Below are 23,732 nucleotides of genomic sequence, written 5' to 3'. Positions count from 1 at the left end.
GGTTTGGACTAGATTACGGATGGCCACTAGATCTCAACTATGTATCAATACTGATCAACTGATTGATTGGAAAACTGTGTTGAGAAGGATTCTGTAGCTCTGTCTGCACTCTGTAAGTAAGAACACCATGAATGATTAGCAATATCTTTCTGGAGTAAGGGAGGTCATAGTGGATGCATCATTTGGAATATATTTGTTATCTTTGATGAGATAATGTCCTCTGAAAGTCTGTATATATGTGATTCATTTCTCTTTCAAGTGTTCATCTGAAGAATCATCTAGAATAATTGATAGACTATACACAGGTAAGAACTTAATTTAAACTGCACAAAGCTGTTGCAGTTCATTGGAAAACTGAGGGGTTTGGGAGAAAGGGAAGCATGATCTTCCTCCTTGAGAAAGAAGGAAGCTTCTGGGAGGACTTCAGTTTGGAGAAAATCTCTTCATCTGGGCACCTCAGTCTCAAGCAACCTCCAGACCTGTCTTGATCCTGTAAGTAATGGGGCTGAAGGCCACCAACACAATCTAATTATGACCCTTCCCACCCCAAAAGGGTACTCTTATACAGGGAGGTTTGAACGTTCTTAGGAGCAGATTTCTTTTTTTAAATTTTAAAAAGGATTTTATTTATTTATTTGAGAGAGAGAGAGAGAAAGAGTGAGAGAGAGCATAAGCAGGAAGAGGGAGAGGGAGAAGCAGACTCTCTTCTGAGCAGGGAACCCAAAGCGGGGCTTGATTGATCCCAGGACCCTGGGATCATGACCTGAACTGAAGGCAGATGCTTAACCAACTATACCATCCAGGTCCCCCTTAAGAGCAGATTTAAAGGTATTAGAAGCTAAAGCTGATGGAAGCATTTCAGAGGAAGCTCCATATTCTAACTTGTTTAAAAACTATAAACTTGTGGAAATGAGAACAAAATTTAAGAGGTCACCTAAGTAAAAGTTTTTATGGAAAAAAAGTGGTTCCCAAGCTCAAATTAAATGCACAAAACACTGGAAAGAGGCTTCCTCACTGCTAGACTTCTCAGAGCCTCATATGTGTATTATTATGAATCTCTAAGAGGGCGATATGGCTCACAGATTTATTGAACCAAAAACCATTTTTGTCACAAGGTGTACATTAACATTTTTTAGGAGTCACATTTGTGCAACAGAGCTTGCAGAGTCATTGATCTAAAATAACATCTTTATTTTATTGTTAAGAAAAAAGGAAGGCTCAGTGAGGGTGAGTAGCTCACCCAGCTAGTTTGTGGCAGAACCTGGATTAAAACTCATGATTCCTAGTCCAATACTTTTCTTTTGAAGAAAAATAATCCATCTTTTATTGCATATTTACTTTGCTAAATTCTATGCTAAGTTTCTTGAATCTGTGATCACATTATCTTATGATTACATCATCTTACAACAATCCTGTGAGTTAGGTACTATTATTCTCATTTACAAGTCAGGAAATTGAGGTTTAGGAGAGTCCTCAGTCACTTAGTAAATGATACAGTTGGGAATTAAAGGACTCTAAGCCTGCCCACGCATCCCCTATATTAGTTGTCTTTCTCTGTTGCCCTTGGTCCAACTTGCTTGACTTTCTATTCAAAATATGATTAGGCTTTTCATACCTGTAATGTTGTCATAATTTCGGAAGGTCTTTTCTACGTGGTCCCATTCAAGGAAAATGCACTTTCCAGTAAAAGGCTGAGCAATGACTACATACTCATCATTCATATAAGAAAAAGTATCTATGGACAGTGATTGATAAGGCAGGTCTTGAGACTTTGCAAATTCTGCAAAAATAGGAAATGATGATGAATAACCATGTGCTAATGCGTCACTCCTTGGCTAGATCTCAAATGTTCTTAAGAGATACATTTATTTAAGAGTAATAGTAAAATGATCATTTTACTTTGCTTTTAAACACACGAAGTTTTAATGCTTTATCAAATTTTAAAAAGTAAAATTGGTTGGTTGGCTTTTAAAGATATAAAAAATATCAATTCCTGCACACACAAAAATGTAGCCCTATTTTTAGCTTTATGAGGTGGAATGATTTGGAATAATTACCTGTAATAATGCAATCAAAATCCTTGGGAGAGAGACTATTGATTTTGCGTTTTTTGTATTCTGGGGGGCCTTCACAGTAGATGTCTTCAACAGTTGCATTGGTGTGGCCCAGCCATTCTACCAGCCACTTCAGTTTACAATCACAATTAAATGAATTTCCTCTCAGGTCCCTGAAAGACAAACTTCAGTTGCTTTTGCTGTAGGATTATTCTACCTAAACAGGTATGACTTCTACTTCAGCAATTAACACATGGAGAATGCCTTTACCCAGTTTTACATCATGCCCCATAATCTACCTTGAACTTGACTGACAATTCATTTTAGAGAGTTCCCACAGTTCATCCTTGAATGCCACCCAGTCAATAGAACTTCATAACTTATTCCCTCTTGGATCAAAGGTAGCTCTGTCTAGAGCTGTGCTGTCCGTAGAACTACAGTGTGAACTATATATGTAATTTAAATTTTTCTGTATTTCTGAAAAAACAAGAAGTAACAAGAAGTAGGTGAAACTATTTTTAAAGATGTATTTTATTTAAAATAACTTATTTTATTAATTTTAAAATAATATAATTTATTTAATATTTCACACAAAATATTATCATTTAGATGTGTAGCCAATACAAACATTATTAATGAGATATTTTACAGTTTTAAAAAATATCTCAATTTGGATGCTAAGTTTTCATCAGAAGTATGTAATCTATATTTAGATTTCATAAAATTTATAGTTGGAAAAAATAATTTCACACATCCAAGTTGTTCCAAACATAATTCTTTCAATAATTGAACTGAGAATCTGTTTTTCAATTTAAATTTAGTTTTTTACTTAATTTTTTCAGAATTAAGTGAAATTTTTTTTTTTTTTTTTTAAGAATTAAGTGAAATCTAAAGCTTTGCTCCTTAGATGCACCTGGAACGCTGCTTGGTAACCACATGTGTGGCTACCATGTTGGCCAGTGCAGGTCTAAAGGGTAGAATATAGTCCTTATTGTATCATATTCAATTAAATCAAGGGAGCTATTTGTTTTTGTTCTTCCTCACAGATGTAATTCATCCTGATGCTATTCCATGGTCTACAAATTCAATTTTAATAGGAAATGGCTTTGACACAGCAGAGTTAACTCAGATGTACAGCAGCTCATGTCTGTGATAAACTATACAGCATGGATAATTTCAGTTTCCACATATGATCCCAACTCACCAAGCTTTCTGTTTATTTGCATTGCTTCTGTTCAGAAATTCCAGCTCCTTCCTAGACCCTTCTCAGTCACGCAGAATTCCTACGATAGATACTGCCTCATCTTCACACAGCACGTGAATAATTTTTAAATGTTGAAGCATTTAAAAAAGTTTCTTTTGGGATACATTCAAGAAAACCAAGAAATTTGCTAAAAGACAAGTTGGCAAGGATCCTTGTACTTCTTAGAATTAAGAATTATCTTAATTTGGGTATATCAGAGTAGGCCCAAGAGGCCAAACCCATTATGGGATTTCCATAGAGACTGAGTCAATTTCAAGTGTGTTTTTGTTGTTGTTGTTGTTGGGTTTTTTTGCTTTTTTTTTCTTTCAAGGATGGGCCAGAGGATGACGCCCAAATAAGCTGCATCCTCAAGTCTGCCATGGCGTATCATCTAACTTCCAAGACATTCCCAAGACTGACTTCATCTCCCAAGAATATTCTGACCCTAAATAATGAGTGTGAACTTCTCTGGGTGATTGTAAACCAGAACGGATAACTGTGGTCTGTCCGAGACCCTCTTGGATGTGTCTTGCTTCTGGCACTCTCTTGGAAATAAATCATCATTCAGGAATTGGGGCACTAGGCATTGAGGCGGGGCTGGGGAAATACCAGAAGGAACAAAGAAAGTTTTTCATTAGCTTACTGATTTGAAGTTAAATACTAGGTTTAGGAGAAAATACTTGACTCAGATCTCAGATTGGAGAAAAGTTGTTTTGAGTATATATTCTGTAGCAAAATACCTTAATTGATAAGAAACCTTTTTTTTTCATATATCCTTTCATTTGTCCTTGTATCTACCTTATGACCATTTAAATACCCTTCTACTGTCTGGAAGGAACTTAATGAAGCTAAATTGCTTTTGAGAGAGTTAGGCATATATTACTTGTTTTGCTTACAACAAAATATACAAATTCCTTACAAAGATCTTTCACTCTGAGGCTTAAAAGTCAAAGTTTGAAAGCTCTTTTGTTTGAAAAAGGGTCAAAAATAATTAAGTTCATTCCTTTTCCTGGGGCTTAAGCCAAATTCCTGGGGATTAAGCCTAGAGTTGTTGTTCAGTCTAAGGAGAGAAAAGGCAAACTTGCCTCCCTTCCCCCACTTCCTGCTCCATTTCTCTGTTGACTGACCAACCCATGGGTGTAACCTTTCTTCTACACTCGGTCAGTTTCCCAGACTCCTTTATGTTTTTCCTTTTGTAGCCCCATTTCCTGGACCTCATGAGAAAAAAGGCATCTTGAAATTCTACTCTGGGCCTCCTCTTCCCACCCCCTCAAAGTCGCTTATCAGCACCTCCTCCCATAGGACACACACTTTGCCCCAAGGAATGCCTGGGCACTTTATGTTCAGAATTTCCAGTGGGAAATACCATAGAAGACTCAAACATTAGTTCAAGTAAATTTAAAATTTAAGCCAATTTAAAATTTAAATTGTAAGGCCCTAATTAAAATTTAAAGCCAATTACAAATTCTAAACATCAATACTAGGCTTCTTTGTTAACTACTACAAATTAATTAATCAATGATTTCTTAGTTCCTCTTACACATTTGTTAAAGAATCCAGGCCTTTGAAAATATCTTTTGGGAGTGTCTGGAGATTGTTGTTTGCAAGGCTCCTGGAAAAAGAAAAAAAAAAAGACTGATGTAAACTATAATGATAAACTAAATAAAATGCATTTTATGATAAAACTTAATTATGAATTCCTTTTATTCTTTCCTGACTTCACTAAATTACTTGCAGTACCTTTTTTATTTCTTCTTCTAAAATACTACTAACATTCCCACTATCATATTTTCAATTCTTGGTTTCTTTGCTTTAATGCTCACTCAGTCTTTATGGCACTTTATATATCATGGCAAAAAAGAAACTGACAACCCCCAAATCACCAGCAACAAAATGAATGACATTGGGCATTGATCTTTCTATGTAGAATGGAATATGAGATTCATACTCTTAGACATTCAGTCTAGGGGATGTGTCCCAAATGATGACTAACTAAATGGGTGACAGTGCCCATTTCCCTTCACACTCAGGCTGCCCCTGCTCCTCCCTCTCTTCTCATTTGCTTCAGACCATGGCCAAACCCCAACTGACAGTGCCAATAGCTCTAGAGTTTGGGGATCTACCTAACACACATCGTTACTTCTTTCCAAAGTGTATACTCCTTTTTTATATTTTTTTTTTAGTTCCATTCATCTGACCTCAGAAAACAACTTTCTCACAAATATCCATCCATCTGTCCATCCATCCATCCATCCATCCATCCTTTTTAATCATCTCCTTTCCTTTTCTTCCAGTTGTCTTATTGTCACAGGAATTGTTTTCTCTTTCTCCTTCTATGTGTTCTTTCATGAATCACTATAATTTTTCTAATCAAAGCTAATGAGTAAGGAGTGATGGTATCAAGAAAAGAGAAATGTGTCCATATTGCAGAAGTGTAGACATAACAAGGAGTGGCCCCTGCATGATAAGAAGGGATGTAGGTGCTGATAATTTTCTCTTAACCAGACTTGTGTGTGTATATACCTGTTATATACTTTTCTTATGAAAGTTTTCCTTCCACAAAAAAAATTAAAAACTAAACTGAAGCAAAGAGCTTATGTTGTTGGCCTTCAAAGTCCTTGAAAATTCTCTCAAATTCCATTTAAAAGACTCTTAAAACTCTTCTGTCTTTTACCTGCTCTAATTAATATGAGATTTCTCAAGTGCAAACATTCAAGACTTTTAAAACCTATTTTTAAGTTAATTATGTTGTTTTCCTGAGTTTTAGAAATTGTGAGTAGGTTGGAAAACTCTTTTCAATGGACCTTGGAACATAAGAATGGGAACTGAATCTGAATGTTCCAGTCTCAATGATGGTTCATTATGTAAAGAAGGGCAGTTTTGGAGCTATTCAGAGCTTGGTTTGAATCCTGCCTGACTCCACTATTTCCTGGCAGTGTGACTTTAACTATGAATCTTCTTTAGGACTTAGCTTTTTCGATTTTAGGGGAAGGTAATAATACCTCGTGTCACAAGATAGAGAAAGTAAATGAGATAACTCCTGATGGTACCTGGCATCTGGTCTACTTTTTAACAAAGAGCAGCAGGGAAGAGGGTGAGAGGAAAAGCAGGAGAAGAGCTTGCCAAATAAACAACATTTAGAAAATTGGCCATATGAAAGAACCACTATGACTGTAGTGGTATTAGGATTAATAAAATGTTGCTAAAGAAGACTTTTCAAAAGAATGTCTCTATAATTCACCTTTCTGCCTAGTTGAATGAAGAGACTTTCTGGAGTCTTGGACTAGTCCTGAGTCACTCCCAAGTTGTGTGTCTTACAGTTCTCGTGTGAACTTCTAAGTGGATGAAACAAAATGCAACTGGTTGCAGGGTGCAAATTTAGAGGAGGCTGGGTCATAGGACAGTGGGCGTGAAGTGAAGAAACAGTTAAGTCCTGAATTACTACTGCCATCAGGGTTGCCCAGGGAGAGGCACCATGTTTGCGTTGCTGCCCAAAGCAGTTCTTTTAAACAATGAGCAAATCTGGGAGTTCCACTTGCTGCCCAAAGGTTAGAAGCTCTAGGCCTCACATACCCAAGGTGAAGGCTGTTGGGGCCAGGCAGGAAGAGAAACTCCTCAAGATGGTGGATACCCCAAAATGGCTGAGTTTCCTGTCACCACCTCCACCTGGGACGTCAATGGACCAATGACCTGCTGACAGCTTGAGGCAGACCCTTAGACCTCTCCTTTGGACTTCCCCAACCAGACCCAATGCCCTTCAAACCCCAGAGGAGGAAGTCACCTTTGACTGACCGAATTGCAATCCTTCCTTTGCATAGTGAGGGTCACTCTGACGGGTTGGATTGCAATCCTTCCTTTGCACATGAGCCAACCAATAGGAAACCGTTCTGCCTTACAACGTTATGTAAACCCCCTGCCACCTTGTCTTGGCGCTACTCTTTATGTAAACCCCCTGCCACCTTGTCTTTGACTCACTCTTTCCCTCCGTGAGTCGTGGAACCTCGCCCGAGGGTGCCTGCAATAAAATTTGTTCTTGGACCCTCGCTTGCCTTGGCGGTCTCATTTCCATTTAGTTACTAAAAAACCTAACAAAGGCCAACTACAGAAGCAGCTGTTAAGACATAGACTTAGGGCTACAATGCTTCTGGGGTAGAGAGAGATCATTTTTCCATGACAAGATGGAGGTCTTTTAATTCAACAGCCTTGGGGGATGGGGCTGATGAGGGCAGGCTGGCATTCTTGGGCTGTAAAATGAGGCTTTATGCCTTTTGAGGACTTCTTGTCACAGGCAAGCTCTCACTCTGGGGATCAGTGGGTGAGGGAGGCAGGAGAGGTGCCAGAGACAGAAATGATGGATGGATTTATTGCACTTAATGTGACTCTCTTCCTGTTCCACTGCCAAAATTCAGTGAAATACTGACTCACAATGGATTGTTTCTGAAAAAGATAGGACGGAGCTTCATCCCTAGGTTTGCTGAGGAGTAGGCATAAGAAGTCTGCCTGGCCACATAAAAGAGGCAGAAACAAGAGGAAGTAAGACCCAGAAAGGACACGAAGGCTTCTGGATGGATGCCTGAGGTCCAAGAAGGATTTATTTTTTTTAAAGATTTTTATTTATTTATGAGAAACATGAGAGAGAGAGAGAGAGCACGACAGAGACATAGGCAGGAGAAGCAGGCTCCATGCAAGGAGACTGACATGGGACTTGATCCTGGTACTCCAGGATCACACCCTGGACCAAAGGCAAGTGCTCAACCACTGATCCACTCACGCTTCCCCCAAGAAGGATTTAGATAGTTTACCTAAAGTCTTTGGGAGGCCTCAGTGACTGGGTTTACATTTGCATAAAAAGAAAGGAGGCAGAAGGGACTGGAGCAGAGAATGTCCTAGGAAAGCAATTCTGAGAAATCCCAGGAATTATTCTGCAAAACAAATGCAACAGCCCTAATATAGAGTAGCTTTCCAGTGCGGACTGATGGGTAAATGGTGAAGGATGCATAGGGCATATAGGAGACCAGCAGAATATGCAAAGTTAAGAAGAGAGATACGAAAAGCCTCCACACATTAATTAGCTGGCCAATTAAGAGTATTTACCAATTTACCAAGTGAAGAGGAGTTGAATTATTTTGAGCACAATTGGGGAAAGATATTTATTCTAGCATTATGTCTAATAGAAAAGAATTGGAAACAACCTACATGTCCATTAATAAGAGATTGTGTAAATAAGTGATGGTTTATACTTAGCATGGAATATATTGCAGGATATTTTATTTTATTTTATTTTATTTTATTTTATTTTATTTTTTTGCAGGAAATTTTAAAACATGAGGTAGAGCTCAATGATTTAACACAAAATGATGCTTAAGGGGAAAAAAAGGAAATTGGAGAATAGTAAGTAGAGAGTAATTCCACTTGGGGAGGGAGGACACATATCTAACAATGCATAAAGAAAGGTCTAGAAGGAGACATAATCTTTTACATTTGGAATCTTTTACTTTTGCTATATAGACGTCTAGATTGTGAGATTTTTTTTTATCATCAAGCACGTATTGTTATTCTAAATTCAGAAGAAACAAAGAATAAAGTTGAGGTTTTAAAAACACCCCTTTGGGCAGCCCTGGTGACTAAGCGGTTTAGCGCCTGCCTTCAGCCCAGGGCCTGATCCTGGAGATCCCGGATGGAGTCCCACGTCAGGCTCTCTGCATGGAGCCTGCTTCTCCCTCTGCCTCTCTCTCTCTCTCTCTCTCTATCTCTCTGTCTCTCATGAATAAATAAATAAAATCTTAAAAAAAAATAAAAAAAAAATAAAAACACCCCATTGCTTAGTATGTGTGTATGGAATGGTTCTGTCCAGTGAGGATTTAGTGATTCTAAAACAGCTATTTTATTTCATTCATAAAGCCCCAAAGTTACTGACCTGGAGTGTGAATAAATGTCAGGGTCAGTATGTGGGTGCCTGAATGGTCAGATGATATCAACTCTTTCATGAGATGGGTTTCAGGATGGAGCTCCCATTTTTCTCACAAGATTCCCACAGGGTTTCAGGCCCTTATCCTCTGGAGAATTTTAGGACTGCAGTTAGTCTAGATTGGGAGCCATCCCTCTGATTTTTTGTACCAGCTGAAACTCAGCTTTGAGGAGCACCTGGAGCTTCAAAAACCATCTCAGGCATCTGGGGGCCAAAGGGGAATTCTCTGTGGGGGGTGGGGTGGGATAGGGTCTCCTGAGGACTCTGCACCAGGGTGGCCAGGAAGAAAAAGTAGCAACTTCCCAATGCTCCCTGAAGCCTGCTCAGCATTTGGTCCTTAGGTGAAAAGGGTGAAGATCTGGTGCCTATTAGGTTATTTAAACAGCTAGAGAGATTGAGTTAGCATTTCATGGGTTAGAGGTAGAGTTTTTAGGCTTGATGTTAGGATCATTTGATTCTTCAGATTCCATCCCTGCATTGAGTCTTGCTACTGGAGAACAAAATGGAAAAATCGAATGCATTAAACTTTCTCAGTTTCTCCTTTCCCTCCATCATCCCCCCAGCTTCACAGAGTAACAGCTTCATATTATTATTCCCTTTTCCCTAATAGAGGCTCTAGTTGAAATATGTTCTGTGTCTTTTGTAAAACTGGCTGTCATTCTCATCCCTGGCATCACTGAGTGAAGCCCTCTCAAGCAGACAGGGCTTCAGTTTGAGTGTCCTCATTTTCAGGAGTATGCCTTTCACCTACTTGATTTAACCTCTTGGTTTCCGCCTCTCCATCTGCAAAATGGAGTAAAGAATACCAATTTCATTTATTGTGAAAAAAATTTTTTTAAAGATTTTATTTATTTATTCATGAAAGAGAGAATGAGAGGGGGGGCAGAGACACAGGCAGAGGGAGAAGCAGGCTCCAGGCAGGGAGCTCGGAGTGGGACTGGATCCTGGGACTCCGGGATCACACCCTGAGCCAAAGGCAGATGCTCAACTGCTGAGCCACCCAGGCATCCCCATTTGTTGTGAAAATTAACACACACAACAAATTTTTTTTATACACATGCTTTTGAAGTGGATTCCAGATAAAACTTCTGCATCTGTAGGTGAATATTTTTTTTAAGTTTTTTTTAAATTTTTTATTATTTATTTATGATAGTCACAGAGAGAGAGAGGCAGAGACACAGGCAAAGGGAGAAGCAGGCTCCATGCACCGGGAGCCCGATGTGGGATTCGATCCCGGTCTCCAGGATCGCGCCCTGGGCCAAAGGCACGCGCCGAACCGCTGCGCCACCCAGGGATCCCTGTAGGTGAATATTTAAACCTTATGTCATATAATCAAGGCCACAAAACTAATTTGTTTGTTGTTGTCAAAACCAGTGATATTTAATACCTAAGAACTTTTGAATGCTCAGCTCAGGAGGGTGAAATCACCTATTTTCTTTGCCTCTCTGAATAGACAAGACTCCATGCCTTGGTATTTTTAAGTGTTTCATCTTTTATGATATACATAAAACATATACATATATTTTTATGTGATATATATGTCACTGGCATATATATTTTTTCTTATATATATATACATGCATACATATATATGTAATATTATTTCTTCAAGAAAATTTGGTAAGTGTAAAAGTTATTTTTTTTAAAGGATAAAATAATCATCTGGCAGAGGTAATCACCCTTAAGATTTTTGTCATATTTTCTTTCAATCATTAATACAGATTTCATCTCATGGGGGATATTTATTTGGAAAGCAAGTGATTGCAGAGAGACGTGCTACTGGTCCTCAAGGTCTAGAGACTTTCTTCTCTCCCCTTCTGGTCCAGAGTAAGATGGCATGAAAGAGTGTGAGCATGAATTGGGGGGGGGGGGGTGTCCTCCTTCCTCTTTGAAAGTCTGTTAGGTGAGCAAGGGCCAAATCAGTGCTGGATTTTAAAACTAAATACAAGTATCATTAGGAATAAGAGAAAAACAAATTAGAAGGCTGATGGAGAGAGAGGCAAGGAGACAGAGGTGGCCACCAGAGTTGTCAGGAAAAGATGTTCAGTGTGGTATGACTGAAGGAAATCCTGGTGACTGTCCATGCTGACCCTCTGCCTGTCTGCCCTCTTCATGACTCCTTGGATTGGGCAGGGGAGTGGGGTGGAAATGACGTAGTCCAGGAATGGCATATCTGGGTTTGAGTCCTGGCTGTCTTCTTTTGTATAAAGTAAATGGTCACTTGGTCAGAATTATTTGCAAGTTCTATTCTAGTTCTGAAATTACATCTTTATGCTTTTCACCATGAAAGTCTATGGCTTCATCTTTAAAAATCATGAAATGATATGAGGAGAGGCAACACTTTAAGCCACGTAGTTTTGAGTCAGTGAGTTTTTATACAGAATAGGATGGCACTGGAATGTCTGAGTAGGGCAGGGCAGGGTGGGGGAGGGTGGGAGGGGCACAGATAGAACTGATCAGGAGGTTAGTGAAGACAAGGTGATGAAAGTTCGAGGACATATTTCATCGATGTTAATTTTTTTCTAGGTTGATTCTGCTGTGAGTACTGGAAGGATGCTCTTCTTACCACTGTATTCTTAGTGATTGGCACAAAGTAAGCCCTCAGTAGATACTTTGAAAGTAATGAATGAATGGGGCAGGCTGGAGTGGAGGAGAGGAAGGACGGCAATCTAGACAAAGAAAAGAGTAGAGGATGCTTCTCTTAGACCCCTTGTACCAAGACACTGAGTTGGGAAGAAAGTGCAAACCCTGGGAACTGCCCTTGCCACCCACCCCCACATCACATGGACCTGCTGCTCACAATGTGCCCTCCTCCTCCTTTTCACCTCCGTGTGGCAATCATTCCAAAGCAGTGTGGAGGCTCTCTAAAGTGTGCCTTCAACTAAGCACCATTTCCTGGTGATTCAAAGCCAGCCTAAGAAACATTCCTTAAGATACCAGAAACTGCCCAACCGAACATCTAGTTGCCTTGAAACTAGACGAGAAGTTTCAAGCATTCCCATTGGCAGGCAGTCTTTCCTTCCCAACAGAGGGGATGACCATTCTCTCCACTTTGGTGTCATCCTGGTTTACCTGAGAAAACCTCTGATTATGACTATGGAATCTACTGGAAAGTCTTCTCTTTAAGGCAGACCAGACTGGCTCAGATAGCACGTTTGTTTCAGTGCCACTGGGCTCCACTGCTAAGAAAGCAGCGCCCACAGCCATCTGGGGTGCTCCCAGCCTCCCTGCAGTGCAGATTCTCAGCTTGAGTCGGTGTCTCACTGATTTTGCGGTGTTTCAAGTGCAGTTATTTTAATTTCATACAAAATGCTTAAAGTGGATAAAAACTGCAGCATTTGGAATCCTGATCCAGGACCAACAGAGGTTAGGCAGCAAGTGTTAGTTTATTCCTACATAATGGTATTTACTGCATACCAGGTTCTGTTCTAAGCATCTTGCATTGATTAACTCATTTGATCTTAGGACAACCTTAGGAGCCAGGTACTCCTACATACCTTATTATCTCCTGTCCCTGTTTTTACAGATTATTATCACTCCCATTTTACACATGAGAAATCTGAGGCACAGTGAAGCTAAGTGACCTGATATCCCACAGATGTTCAGGCTTTGAACCTGGACAGTCCAGTGGCAGAGGTCACTGTCAGCCACTACACTGCACTGCCTCTTTATATACATGTCATTGTGAAGGCTGAAATGAAGACATCCTACCTGACTGACTGGGGACACACAGGCATCCTGAGTTTGGGGACTACTGTATATATCTCTTGCACCCCCCACCCCCCAGTGCTGAGGAATCAGCAGGTGCTCCACAACACATATAGATTGATGACAATTTTCCCCAAATATTTTTATACATGCATGCCAACAGTCCTGCTTCTATTGGGCCTTCGTCACAGTGATACATATGTGATACCAAAGGAAATCACTACTAAAAAATCTGGAGTTAACAGAAACCAATACATCATGTTTAGAGATTTTGGTCATCACTGGCCATAAGCTATTTTTAATGCATTTTCACTCTGATTTCATCAGAAAAATTCAAACCTTGTTGAAAAATATGAACTATTCAAACATTAAAGTTAAACACGTATAACATTGGGACAGTAACTCAGAATAAAGTAATAAGATAGAGGGTCCCAGGATTTGACTGGCATTGTAAGGACTGAAATGTAAGGAATTTTCCCTTTTCTGAAAGCTAGCTTGAGAGGGAAGGGGTATATATAGTAACTTTCAAGTTGTCTATAAATCTCTTTTTAGAAGTTAAGTCTCCTGAGATAGATGCATTTGAAAGTGAGATAAGTTTGTTGCTTCCTTAGGAACTAATGGAATTTGTAAAAATGCTCAGGTAGGTGCAATGTTAAGCCAGAGTGGGAACCAGTTGGATCTAAAAGTATATGTCTGAATACAACTATTTGCATTTGGAGTCTAAAAGCAAAGTTAGGGCCCCTGTCTTCATGATCTTCTTCTCTAGTCATATTTGCTCCTGAGACCATGTCTTGTGGAAGGATCCAGGCAGCTCAGTCAAAGCTTTCTGGTCCTGCTATGACTGACACAATGGAGAGGGCATGAGACATCCCATTAATGAACCCAAGAAACTTCTGCCTTTACTACTACTAGATGGGGAGCAGCTTAAATGCAGGGTACACCTCCATGTTCTCATCTGTCAACCAGGGGTAGTGTGCTAAGCACTATTTTGTAAGGTCACCAGGAAACTATCATGAGGTCAAGAATCTGAAAGAGCTTTGTAAACTTTTCCTCCAGTGTTTCCCTTTGATTGGGTAGAGTTGGTCTGAGGTGGAAGAAAGTGCATTTAAAGCCTAAAATCCTAGAAAGAAAACTAATGGCTCAAACAAATGTCAGATTTATTTATAGGTGGTAAATAATGGAAAATTAATTTGATGTAGTGAGCAGTCAGAGGGACATTTGAGTTTCAAATCCTCCCTACCCATCTCTCCTTGAAAGGAAGAAAGGAAAGGAAAAAAAAAAAAAAGAAGGAAGGGAGCGAAGGAGGGAGGGAGGAAGGAGGAAATACATCTTGAATAGCATAATTAGAAAGGAGAACATAACTTGGGGACAAAGGCACTCAGTGAGAAAATATTTGTTTGTCTAATTCCTCTTGTCAGACTGAGCTCCTCCAGGTTGGAACTGGATCTTATTCATCTTTGTGTGGCACTTCCTAGAGACTATTTAGGATGAACCATATGGCGTTGCATTTTTGTAGATCAAAAACAGTCTAATACTGGCAATGCCATATGAGTCAACCTAACTGTTAGATAAAGATGCAAGAGACCTAAGGGTCATATTCACTCAATTAACTTTAACCTGTTCCCTCCTAACACTTTCTTCCCACCTCTAGCATCTGGTCAGAGGGTTAGACTTCCCTTTCACTGTCTGACCTTTTAGATTCATGCTTCTCTCTTTGAAGACTGACTTTGGTGTTCCCTTGAGCTTGAAAATGTCTGGATACTAAGCACATGCTATACTAGTGTCTCCTTGTGATAAGAGGCCTCATTATGACACAAATTTCAATTCCCATTTCATTTGATGGACCTAATAGGCTCCAGTTAAACAAAATAGATATTTTTCATTAGTGTGTTACATAAATTTTTTTCATTCTCCCTTGCTCCCCATTGCTCCCCTCTTTCCTTCTGTTTTCTCTTCCCCTTCTTTCCTTCCTTTCTCCCTCTCTCCTTTAACTCTTTTGTCTATCCTTTTTTCCTCTCTTCCATCCTTTCTTCCTTCCTTCCTCTTTTTCTTCCGTGTCAGGTAATCCTTTACACTGGAGAGAAGATACACCTGAATGGACCAATGGGAACAGCAAGGCTTATATCCCGAGTTCCCAGAGAGGGCACCTGGATTTTACATCTTTCCTTCAGCACTTTATGATGCTGAGCATCACACAGAAGCTATGTTGAATGGGATTTATGTGAATTAAGCATCTCTCAAGTTGAGGTGATGACTCCCATTTCCCCTTTCATATATTTGTTTCTGTTTTTTTTTTTTAATTATTTTCTAAACAATGGGGTTTGTCAGTGTTTGGCTCTCTGACAAAATGGCATAATGTTTATACCATACACAGCTATTTTTGCATTGTGTTACATCATTGACATGTAGCATAGCATAGCAAATATTTTTTATTATAATGACTTTTTATAGAAGACTTGAAGAACCTAATGATTTGAGCATAATACATCTGCCCATCAGTGCCCCACTACTGCAAATCCAAACAGCAGTTGAGACAAGTTCGGTGAGAGGAAGTGTAATGGCTATGTGGACATACTAGAATGTAGATTCAAAAGGCAAGTATTTTTGTCTGCCTTGTTCCCTGCTGCATTCTGAGGCTTAGAACAATTGTCAGTGAGGTATTATGAGGGACATGTAAAAGTTAACAGAATGACATCGGGATCTCCTGCATCTATGTCTTAATATTAATGAGACACATATTAGGCACTTGAAAAATACTCTTGAATGAATGAGTAGCCCTTGCAGTTCAACTGTTGAATTGATGTTATAATCCCATAACTATTCAGCTCACTCGTCATATATCTCCTCCAGGTCTCTGTTTTCTCATTTCTAAAATGGGGATTATTGTGTCTATCTGGCAGGATTGTTGAGAGGATTAAATGAAAATCCAAGTAAAGCAAATTGACTGACCTAATAGTAGGCACTTAATAAATCTTAGTGCCTTTTCTTCCCATGCCCTCTAGCTTCCTTCAAAGTGTGTGTGTGTGTGTGTGTGTGTGTATGTGTGTGTGTGTGTGTGTGTAGGAGGTGAGAGAGGCTAGGAGAAATAAGTTATTTGGTTCATGTTTTTCAGGGCTTCCCAGCCTCAGCACTATGCCATTTCAGGGTGCAGATTCCATTTTTGTGGGGGCTGTCTTGTATATTGCAGGGTTTTTAGGAGAGCATCGCTGTCCTCTACCCACCAGATATCAGTTACAGCACTGAGTTCTGACAACTAAACTTGTCTCTAGATATTGATGAATGTTCCCTAAGAGGCACAATTATCTCCTGTTAAGAACAACTATTGTAGCGCTAGTCGTTCATTGAATAATTAAATATTTAATTTATAAACAAATTGTTCAGATATTGTGTAAACATAGCTGGTGTTTATAGTATATGTCTAAATGTATATAAAGTCAGGGCTTACACAGAAAAAGAAAAACAGCACATATCAAATTAAGGTATATAGTCAACCCATAATTACCCATGAAGGGAGTAATGATGTAGATGATAAAAAAGTTATTTCAGTCACACAACTTTCCTGCATTAGGTTGTTTTCCTAATTATGGTTGGATTTGGCTAATCATATCAATAGTAATCAATTTCCTGAACCCACACTGGCTGATGACTGGGAGATATATGGCACATGTGCATGGGGATAAATCATTCTTAAATTTTCATGGGCTACCTATGAAGTGGGCATTTGAACCACAGATTATCAAACTGCATTGGCCCTTAATACGCTTAAAAAGTAAGAGCAACATTCATACTTACAGGTGAATTAAAGACTTTAGTCCCCGGAAAGTATGTCTTGAAATGGACTTGATGTTGTTGTTTTCTATGAATCTGCAATGGGTTATAATATTTGTTGTCAGACAGCTGTAGGAAACTGAGAACACTTGTCCTGAATCATTATGTCAAAAAAAAAAAAAGTTTCTTTACTTACAAATACTCTAGATGTGGAAGACCAATAAAAGCATCATCACTGATCACATCAAAGGAGTTCGATGTGAATAATCTGCCCAGAAAAAGTACACAATGAAAATGGTTAACCTGACAGGGAAATGAGTGAGAGTTGTATATGAAAAAATGACTGGGTATCTGCCTTTTACAGTGTTATTTATTTAGGTAATCTTTGCAGCTTTTTTTTTACCCCCAATTATTTCCTCATCAAATACACATTGGGAGAGGCTTTATGTCCCATTTCTCACAGTGATGGATGTCACATACCTTGGGTAACATTTTGAGATACAATTGGACAAGTATGACAGTCAAAGCAGCCAAAGCAACATTTTGCACATTTTCACAACAAAGACACTAACAGAATCTTTCCCTCTTGCTCTAGAAACTACTGGAACATTCTATCTTCAAACAATGGTAACTCAGGGTATTAAGCCTGGAAACCCTGGAAAAGTATCTCCATCAAAGCCTAGTTGTGCTTTGATATCTCATAGTAGATAAGCTATTGACACTGGCTCAATGAACATCAACTAACCTTCGAAAATAGAACAGGCTGAAGACGGGAAACAATGCAGTTTAGGAAAGGTCTTAGACCCATTTTATTACTAACTCGTTGAAAAGAACAGTTTCACTTGGACACATTTATTTGCAATTTCAAAATCCACAAGAATTTGTTTTGAAATTATTGATGAAAAGGAACATCAACTAGCAGTCCCAACGTCATGTTGAACAGTTTGGAAAAGTTGCCACTCTCTGAATGGGAGATTTAAAAGACGTGATTGTAGGCCAAATAATACAGAGTTGGTTTTTTTTGTTTTGTTTTTTTAGAGTATTAATTTATGAAATTCATTAGATAAAATGTTGATACAAGCTAAAAATAAGATTGTAAATGTACTGATGACAAATTTATAGTGGATTCAAGTGATGTTCAGTCTACATATTAAGGTTCTTGTGTGGGGAGCCTCTTATTCCACTTATAAATAACTATTATCCAATATGTGACCATGGTCATGGATCAGACCAGATGTTTGACATAACTTGACAATTCATGTCTCATACATGCCGTTTAACTGCACTATGTAAAGTCCAATATTCTCTGTTAGTAACCGTTTTGACTTTTGAAGTCTAGGAATTAAAAATAATTGCTACTAACCACGTTGGTGACTTTGCCTCTCTGTGCTGATAAACTAAGGAGATTAAAACTAAGAGACCTCACTTTCTGAACATTTATGAATAACTTATTGATATCTGGGATTTCTTCCAAATAATCAGGGGAGGAGAAAGCAGTGGATTAGAGATGAATTGAGCATGATTGATAATCTTTGAAGGTAAAAGATGGATACATGGAAGTGAATTTTGCTATTATCTCCACTTTGATATATGCTTGACATTTTCCATAAAAATGAGGTAAAACACAAACCAAACAAATAAAATTAGATGATCTGTTCCATTTCTTCTTAAGCTATCAATTCTGGAGTGATGTTGGATTCTCTATCCCTCCTCCTCCGTCATAGCTTTATACTCAAATCATTCACTAGGCTCTGAAATGTCAACATTAATGAGTAATGATACATATTAGATACTTGTAGCTATTAAAACAAATTCAAAGATTTATTATTTCAGTCCAACTTTGGCCACTGTTTCTTCTTACTACAGGGTTTGGGAAAGCAATAAGATTTCCCATCTTTACTCCAAGGTAAGCTAACATCCAAAGCCTTCCTTAAGTTTCAGATTTTTGTTTCATTCTGTACAGGCAGTATCAGGGATGGAGAGAATAGAATAAGGCAAAATAGATACAGAGAAATACCTCTCGTGCTCACTGGTTCACAAGCTGCCTCATGGTTGGACCAGCGATTTCAAAACTGTATACCCAAGTCGCCAGAAGAAATAGCTTTCAGTACTAGTCCCCCTTATGTTGAAAGCAGATGCGCAACAGAGCAGGAAATGGATATTAGTAGGCAGAACTTGCCCACACATGTCAGGGAAATAAAACAGAGAATTTCCACTAGAATTTGTATCTGCTTGTTCATTGCTTATCCCTAGCACCTGTGATACTGCCTGTCCCATAGTGGACACTGAACAAATATTTGTTAAACCAAAAGGAATTCACTTTACATTCAATTCTTGTCATTACTACATTACTAGATTGAATGTTCTTTATAGCAAGGGCTTACCCTTGTTTGCCTTTGTGTCCCCAGCCCTGAGCATAGTTCCTGGTTAAATAATGCTTGTTGAACCAGATTTCAAGGATCAAAATCTCTGGCTAAAGCTGAAACTACATGCAAAAATATGAATGAATCTCACAAACCTAAGTTGAGAGAAAGAAGCCAGAACACAATAAAGTATGTCTTATGTGATTTCATTTATATAAAGTAAAACAAAACAAAACAAAACAAAACAGTAAAACTCATCTATACTTGTTACCCTCAATGGGTAGTGACTGGAAGGGAGCACAAAAGGAGGCTTTGGGGTAATGATTGTGCTCAGTTTCTTGACCTGGATGCTGGTTACAAAGGTGTTCACTTTATAAAAAATCATGGTGGTGGGGAGGAAGGAATGACTAGACAGAGCCCAGAGGAATTTTAGGGCAGTGAAAATACTCTGTATGATACCATAATGATGGGTACATGTCATTAGACATTTGTCTAAACTTGTAGAATGCACAACACCAAGAGTTAATAGTGTAAACTAGGGACCCTGGGCGATAATGTAGGTCATCGACTGTAACAGATGTCCCCACTCTGGTGGGGGATGCTGGTAACGGTGGAGGCTATGTATGTGGGAGGGTAGGGGGTATATGGGCCATCTCTGTGCCTTCTCCTCAATTTTGCTCTAAACCTAAAAATTGCTCTAAAAAAGTTGTCTTAAAAATCATTGAGATAAACCCTTAGGATATGTGCACTTTTCATTATGTATATTATATTTCAATAAAAAATTTCTTAATAAGAACTTTTAAAAAATCCCTCTGGTTAAGGTAATAATGAATATCTTATTCTTTTGATTCTAAATTCAATTTTAGTTTCCTATGGACAAGGATTCTGTGGACAAAGATGTATAAAATTATACATACACGATAAAAATAGTTGAGCAGGGTATTTTATTGTCCTATGTGTACTTAAAAAGACTAAAAATCATATTCTATAAAGAGGGCAAAACAATGATCTTTGGTTTTTTTTTTTTTTTAAAGATTTTATTTATTTATTCATGATAGAGAGAGAGAGGCAGAGACACAGGCAGGGAGAGAAGCAGGCTCCATGCACCGGGAGCCTGACGTGGGATTCGATCCCGGGTCTCCAGGATCGCGCCCTGGGCCAAAGGCAGGCGCCAAACCGCTGCGCCACCCAGGGATCCCCTGATCTTTGGTTTTTATGAGCTTCTTGGAAATATGTTTGATTTCAATACTGATTTGTTATTGAGCCAAGAATCCCACGGCTCTTGTTAAAAGGAAACTGTGCCACTCCCATACCATCTTTGCATACGACAGACCTGGAGAGGACCAAGGTTGGCCATGTTTCATAGCACATGACCTCTGTCCCTTTCCACAGGTTATTAGGGCAAGAAGGGCTCAGGTCTTCATCCAGAGGTGAATCCAGATCCTGAGGTGGGCAGTGAAAATACTCTGTATGATACCATAATGTAAAATAATCTGTATGATACCATAAAGCTTCCCAAGGCCCAAATACCCTAGTTCAGAAAGGTGAGTCGGGGTATCTCTTCCTGGGGATTTGGGATCAGCAGAAATGGAACCAGCCAGCAGAAGAGCCAAAGGAGAAAGGATGCCTCGGGGTTGAGTTAGTTCCATGGCAGGCAAAGCATGTGCAAGGCACACTCAAGAGAGAGCAGAATGTGGAAGAGGACTTGAAAAGGGAAGGGAATGTGAATGTTGGAGCAGGGGAGATGCCTAAACCACTGCTTCTCAATCTTGGTTGCACTTGGAATGACCTGAGAAGCTTTAAAAATACTGATACCCAGTTCTAACCCTGAGGAGTTAAATTCTACATGTGGAGTGTGGCTTAGGCATGGGGATATTCAAAAGTTCCCCAGGTGACTCTTACATGCAGCTTGACTTTCCTTCCACGTCAGTTGCACTACCCTCCCTCCCCATTACCTGTGGCAGCTGAGAAAGCAGTCTGCTTTTTGCAGCAAGTCTGGTTGAAGCAGTGGCTCTGGGATATAGAGGTGCTGTGGACTGTCCCGTCCCCAAAACTATATGCAGTAAGAGTCTGCAATAATGTGACTCAGATTTGACAACCATCTTCACAATAGCAGCATCATGGAAGGGTTGGTGGAGACCAATGTACTATATGAATGAACTTGTTATTCTGAGCCACAAATCAGAGATCTGAATCCCATAGCCTTGCCAAGCAATCATCCGGTGGATTTGTGCAGACAGTGTAGAGTTTGCCCTTTACCTTTGGTCCTGTGGGAACCTGTGAGGTCTCTGCCATTTCCACCAGGCATTTACCCCTAGCATTTTGGTGGAGGTGAACACAGGGATGTGCAATGATCTATCTGTACTTCAGCCCCAAAGGTGATGCACTTATATCTTTTAATTAGCACCCTCACAAATTCAGTAAGAAAAGGGACAATAGGAGGAATGAACTTTTTTTTCCCCTCTGCAACCAAGAGAGTATATGTTTCCTTACAAGAAGGAGATTTAGGAAGACTGTACATACCAACTGTTAATTCCAGGCAGGCAATAGTTCATTCTTTAAAGGATGGTTGTTGCCTTCATAATAGCCTATATTTCATGGGCTCCTGCTGGATTATTTTATTTGGTCTTTGGAAAAACTCTGTGAAAGTGGTAGAGGAGGTGTTAATATCTGCTTGATAGGAGGAAACTGAGGCTCAGAGGGCTGTTAACAGCTTTGCTTAAGGTCACGAGGCCCAAGAATCCTTGTCCAGTGCCCTATTGGCACACCCAAGACACCTTGTCCAATGCCCTATTGGCAAATCTCAGTATAGGATCACATTATAACTTAAGATCTACATTCTGGTAGACAATCTTAACAACACTGCTCAGCTCATAAGGATCTAAGAAATCTAATTAGATAATAACCCCCTTTTTAAAGGAACTAGATCAATTTAAGTAGTCTCAAAGTGACATTAAGATCATTGAAACCTGTATTTTTTTTCAAGTAAAGACTTTAAAAATTTTTAATGCACTTTGGTGTGTTTTGCACATGAATATGCTTATTATAGAAATTCTGCAAAAACACAGAAAGGCTTAAAGGAAAAAATAAAGATTGCATAATCATACTACACAAAGATATTGATATGCGTACACGATACATATATGAGATATACACATATATATTTATAAAATTGGGTTAAAACTGTTATGTTTTTCTGTCCTTTTCATGTACTTATTTTTTCATGAAAAATTTCTCATGACAATTTTCAATAATATAATTTTATTTTTTAAGGATTTTATTTATTTATTGATGAGAGATGCAGAGAGATGCAGAGAGGGGCAGAGACATAGGCAGAGGGAGAAGCAGGCTCCCTGTGGGGAGCCTGATGTGGGACTCGAGCCCAGGACCCTGGGATCATGCCATGGGCTGAAGGCAGATGCTCAACCACTGAGCCACCCAGGTGCCCCTCGATAATATTATTTTAACAGATGATTAAGTTTTGTATAACTTTTTATTGTTGATTCCAATTTTTATTTTTATTTATTTTTTATTCCAATTTTTATTATTATAAACACTACTATAACCATTCTCATATACAAATACTTTTACCTATTTTATTACCACATCCTCATCAACATTTAGAATTACAAATTTTTTTAGAATTATAATTTTTGTTTCTTTTTCTATGAAATCATCCTTTGACCATTTTTGTTGCTTTCTGAGCATTTTCTATATATTAAGAACATTACTGGTGCACCTTGGTGGCTCAGTGGTTGAGTGTCTGCCTTCGGCCCAGGACCCTGGGGTCCTGGGATCAAGTCCCACATCAGGCTCCCCACAGGGAGCCTGCTTCTCCCTCTGCCTGTGTCTCTGCCTTTCTCTCTGTGTCTCTCATGAATAAATAAATGAAATCTTTAAAAAAACAAAACAAAACAGAACAGTACTTATTCCTTTCTTATCTTTATTTGATGGGGGTTTTCCTTATAAATTATGATTTGTCTTTTCATTCATGATTTTTAACATATAGAAATTTACATTTTTAACAAAATATTGTATATTCTTCCTTTGCTTTTATTCTTAAAAATGCTCTTTTCTGTATAAAGATCAATGAAATAGTGCCTACAACTACCTCCTTAAAACTTTTTTTAAAACAATTGACTCCTTGATCCATTTGGGACTTTGATGTTTAATGTGAGGTGAGATACTGCCTCGATTCTTTCCTAAATACTCAAATTTACTTAAAATCTTTTGTTGAATAATTGATGCTTTCCCCACTTATGAGTAATGCTTCCTTCAAATGTCTACTATTTTATTGGGTTTTTCCAAGAATCAAATCTTGGATTTATTTATTATTCCTACTGCTTCCTAATTTATTATTTTATCTGATACTTATTTTCTTAGGATATTGAGTTTAGTGCTCAATTCATATATTTTTATTCTTTCTGATTTAAAATGAAAGTATTTAGAAATATGACTTTACTCTCAAATAAGGCATCCAGTGAGTTTTGAAAGGTAATAATCTTTTTAAATTGTATATTTGATTTCCACAAGCATTTAGAATAATAGTCTTATAATTCCTGTCAATGATAGGTTGTTTTCTATTTTTGTTTTTGTTTTTAATTTTATTTATTTATTTAACATACAGA

General features: G+C 38.6%; 1 protein-coding gene across 3 annotated transcripts in view; it reads right to left on the bottom strand.

Moving 5' to 3' along the window:
- The window catches only part of LGI1 (leucine rich glioma inactivated 1), a 40,252-nt gene that overhangs the window by 2,563 nt on the left and 13,957 nt on the right, over positions 1-23,732 (bottom strand). For all 3 annotated transcript variants that reach the window (XM_025990853.2, XM_025990869.2, XM_025990862.2), the window contains 5 exons: positions 16,938-17,009; positions 16,766-16,837; positions 4,838-4,909; positions 2,058-2,227; positions 1,616-1,780 (listed from right to left, as the gene is read on the bottom strand). In XM_025990853.2, coding sequence (XP_025846638.1) covers positions 1,616-1,780; positions 2,058-2,227; positions 4,838-4,909; positions 16,766-16,837; positions 16,938-17,009 — 551 coding nt within the window. The remainder of the gene's footprint in view (positions 1-1,615; positions 1,781-2,057; positions 2,228-4,837; positions 4,910-16,765; positions 16,838-16,937; positions 17,010-23,732) is intronic.

The sequence above is a fragment of the Vulpes vulpes genome, chromosome 15, assembly GCF_048418805.1.
Source record: "Vulpes vulpes isolate BD-2025 chromosome 15, VulVul3, whole genome shotgun sequence".
Lineage (NCBI taxonomy): Eukaryota > Metazoa > Chordata > Mammalia > Carnivora > Canidae > Vulpes > Vulpes vulpes.
Note: the sequence above shows the minus strand (reverse complement) of the source record. Positions and strands in the feature narration are given on the sequence as shown.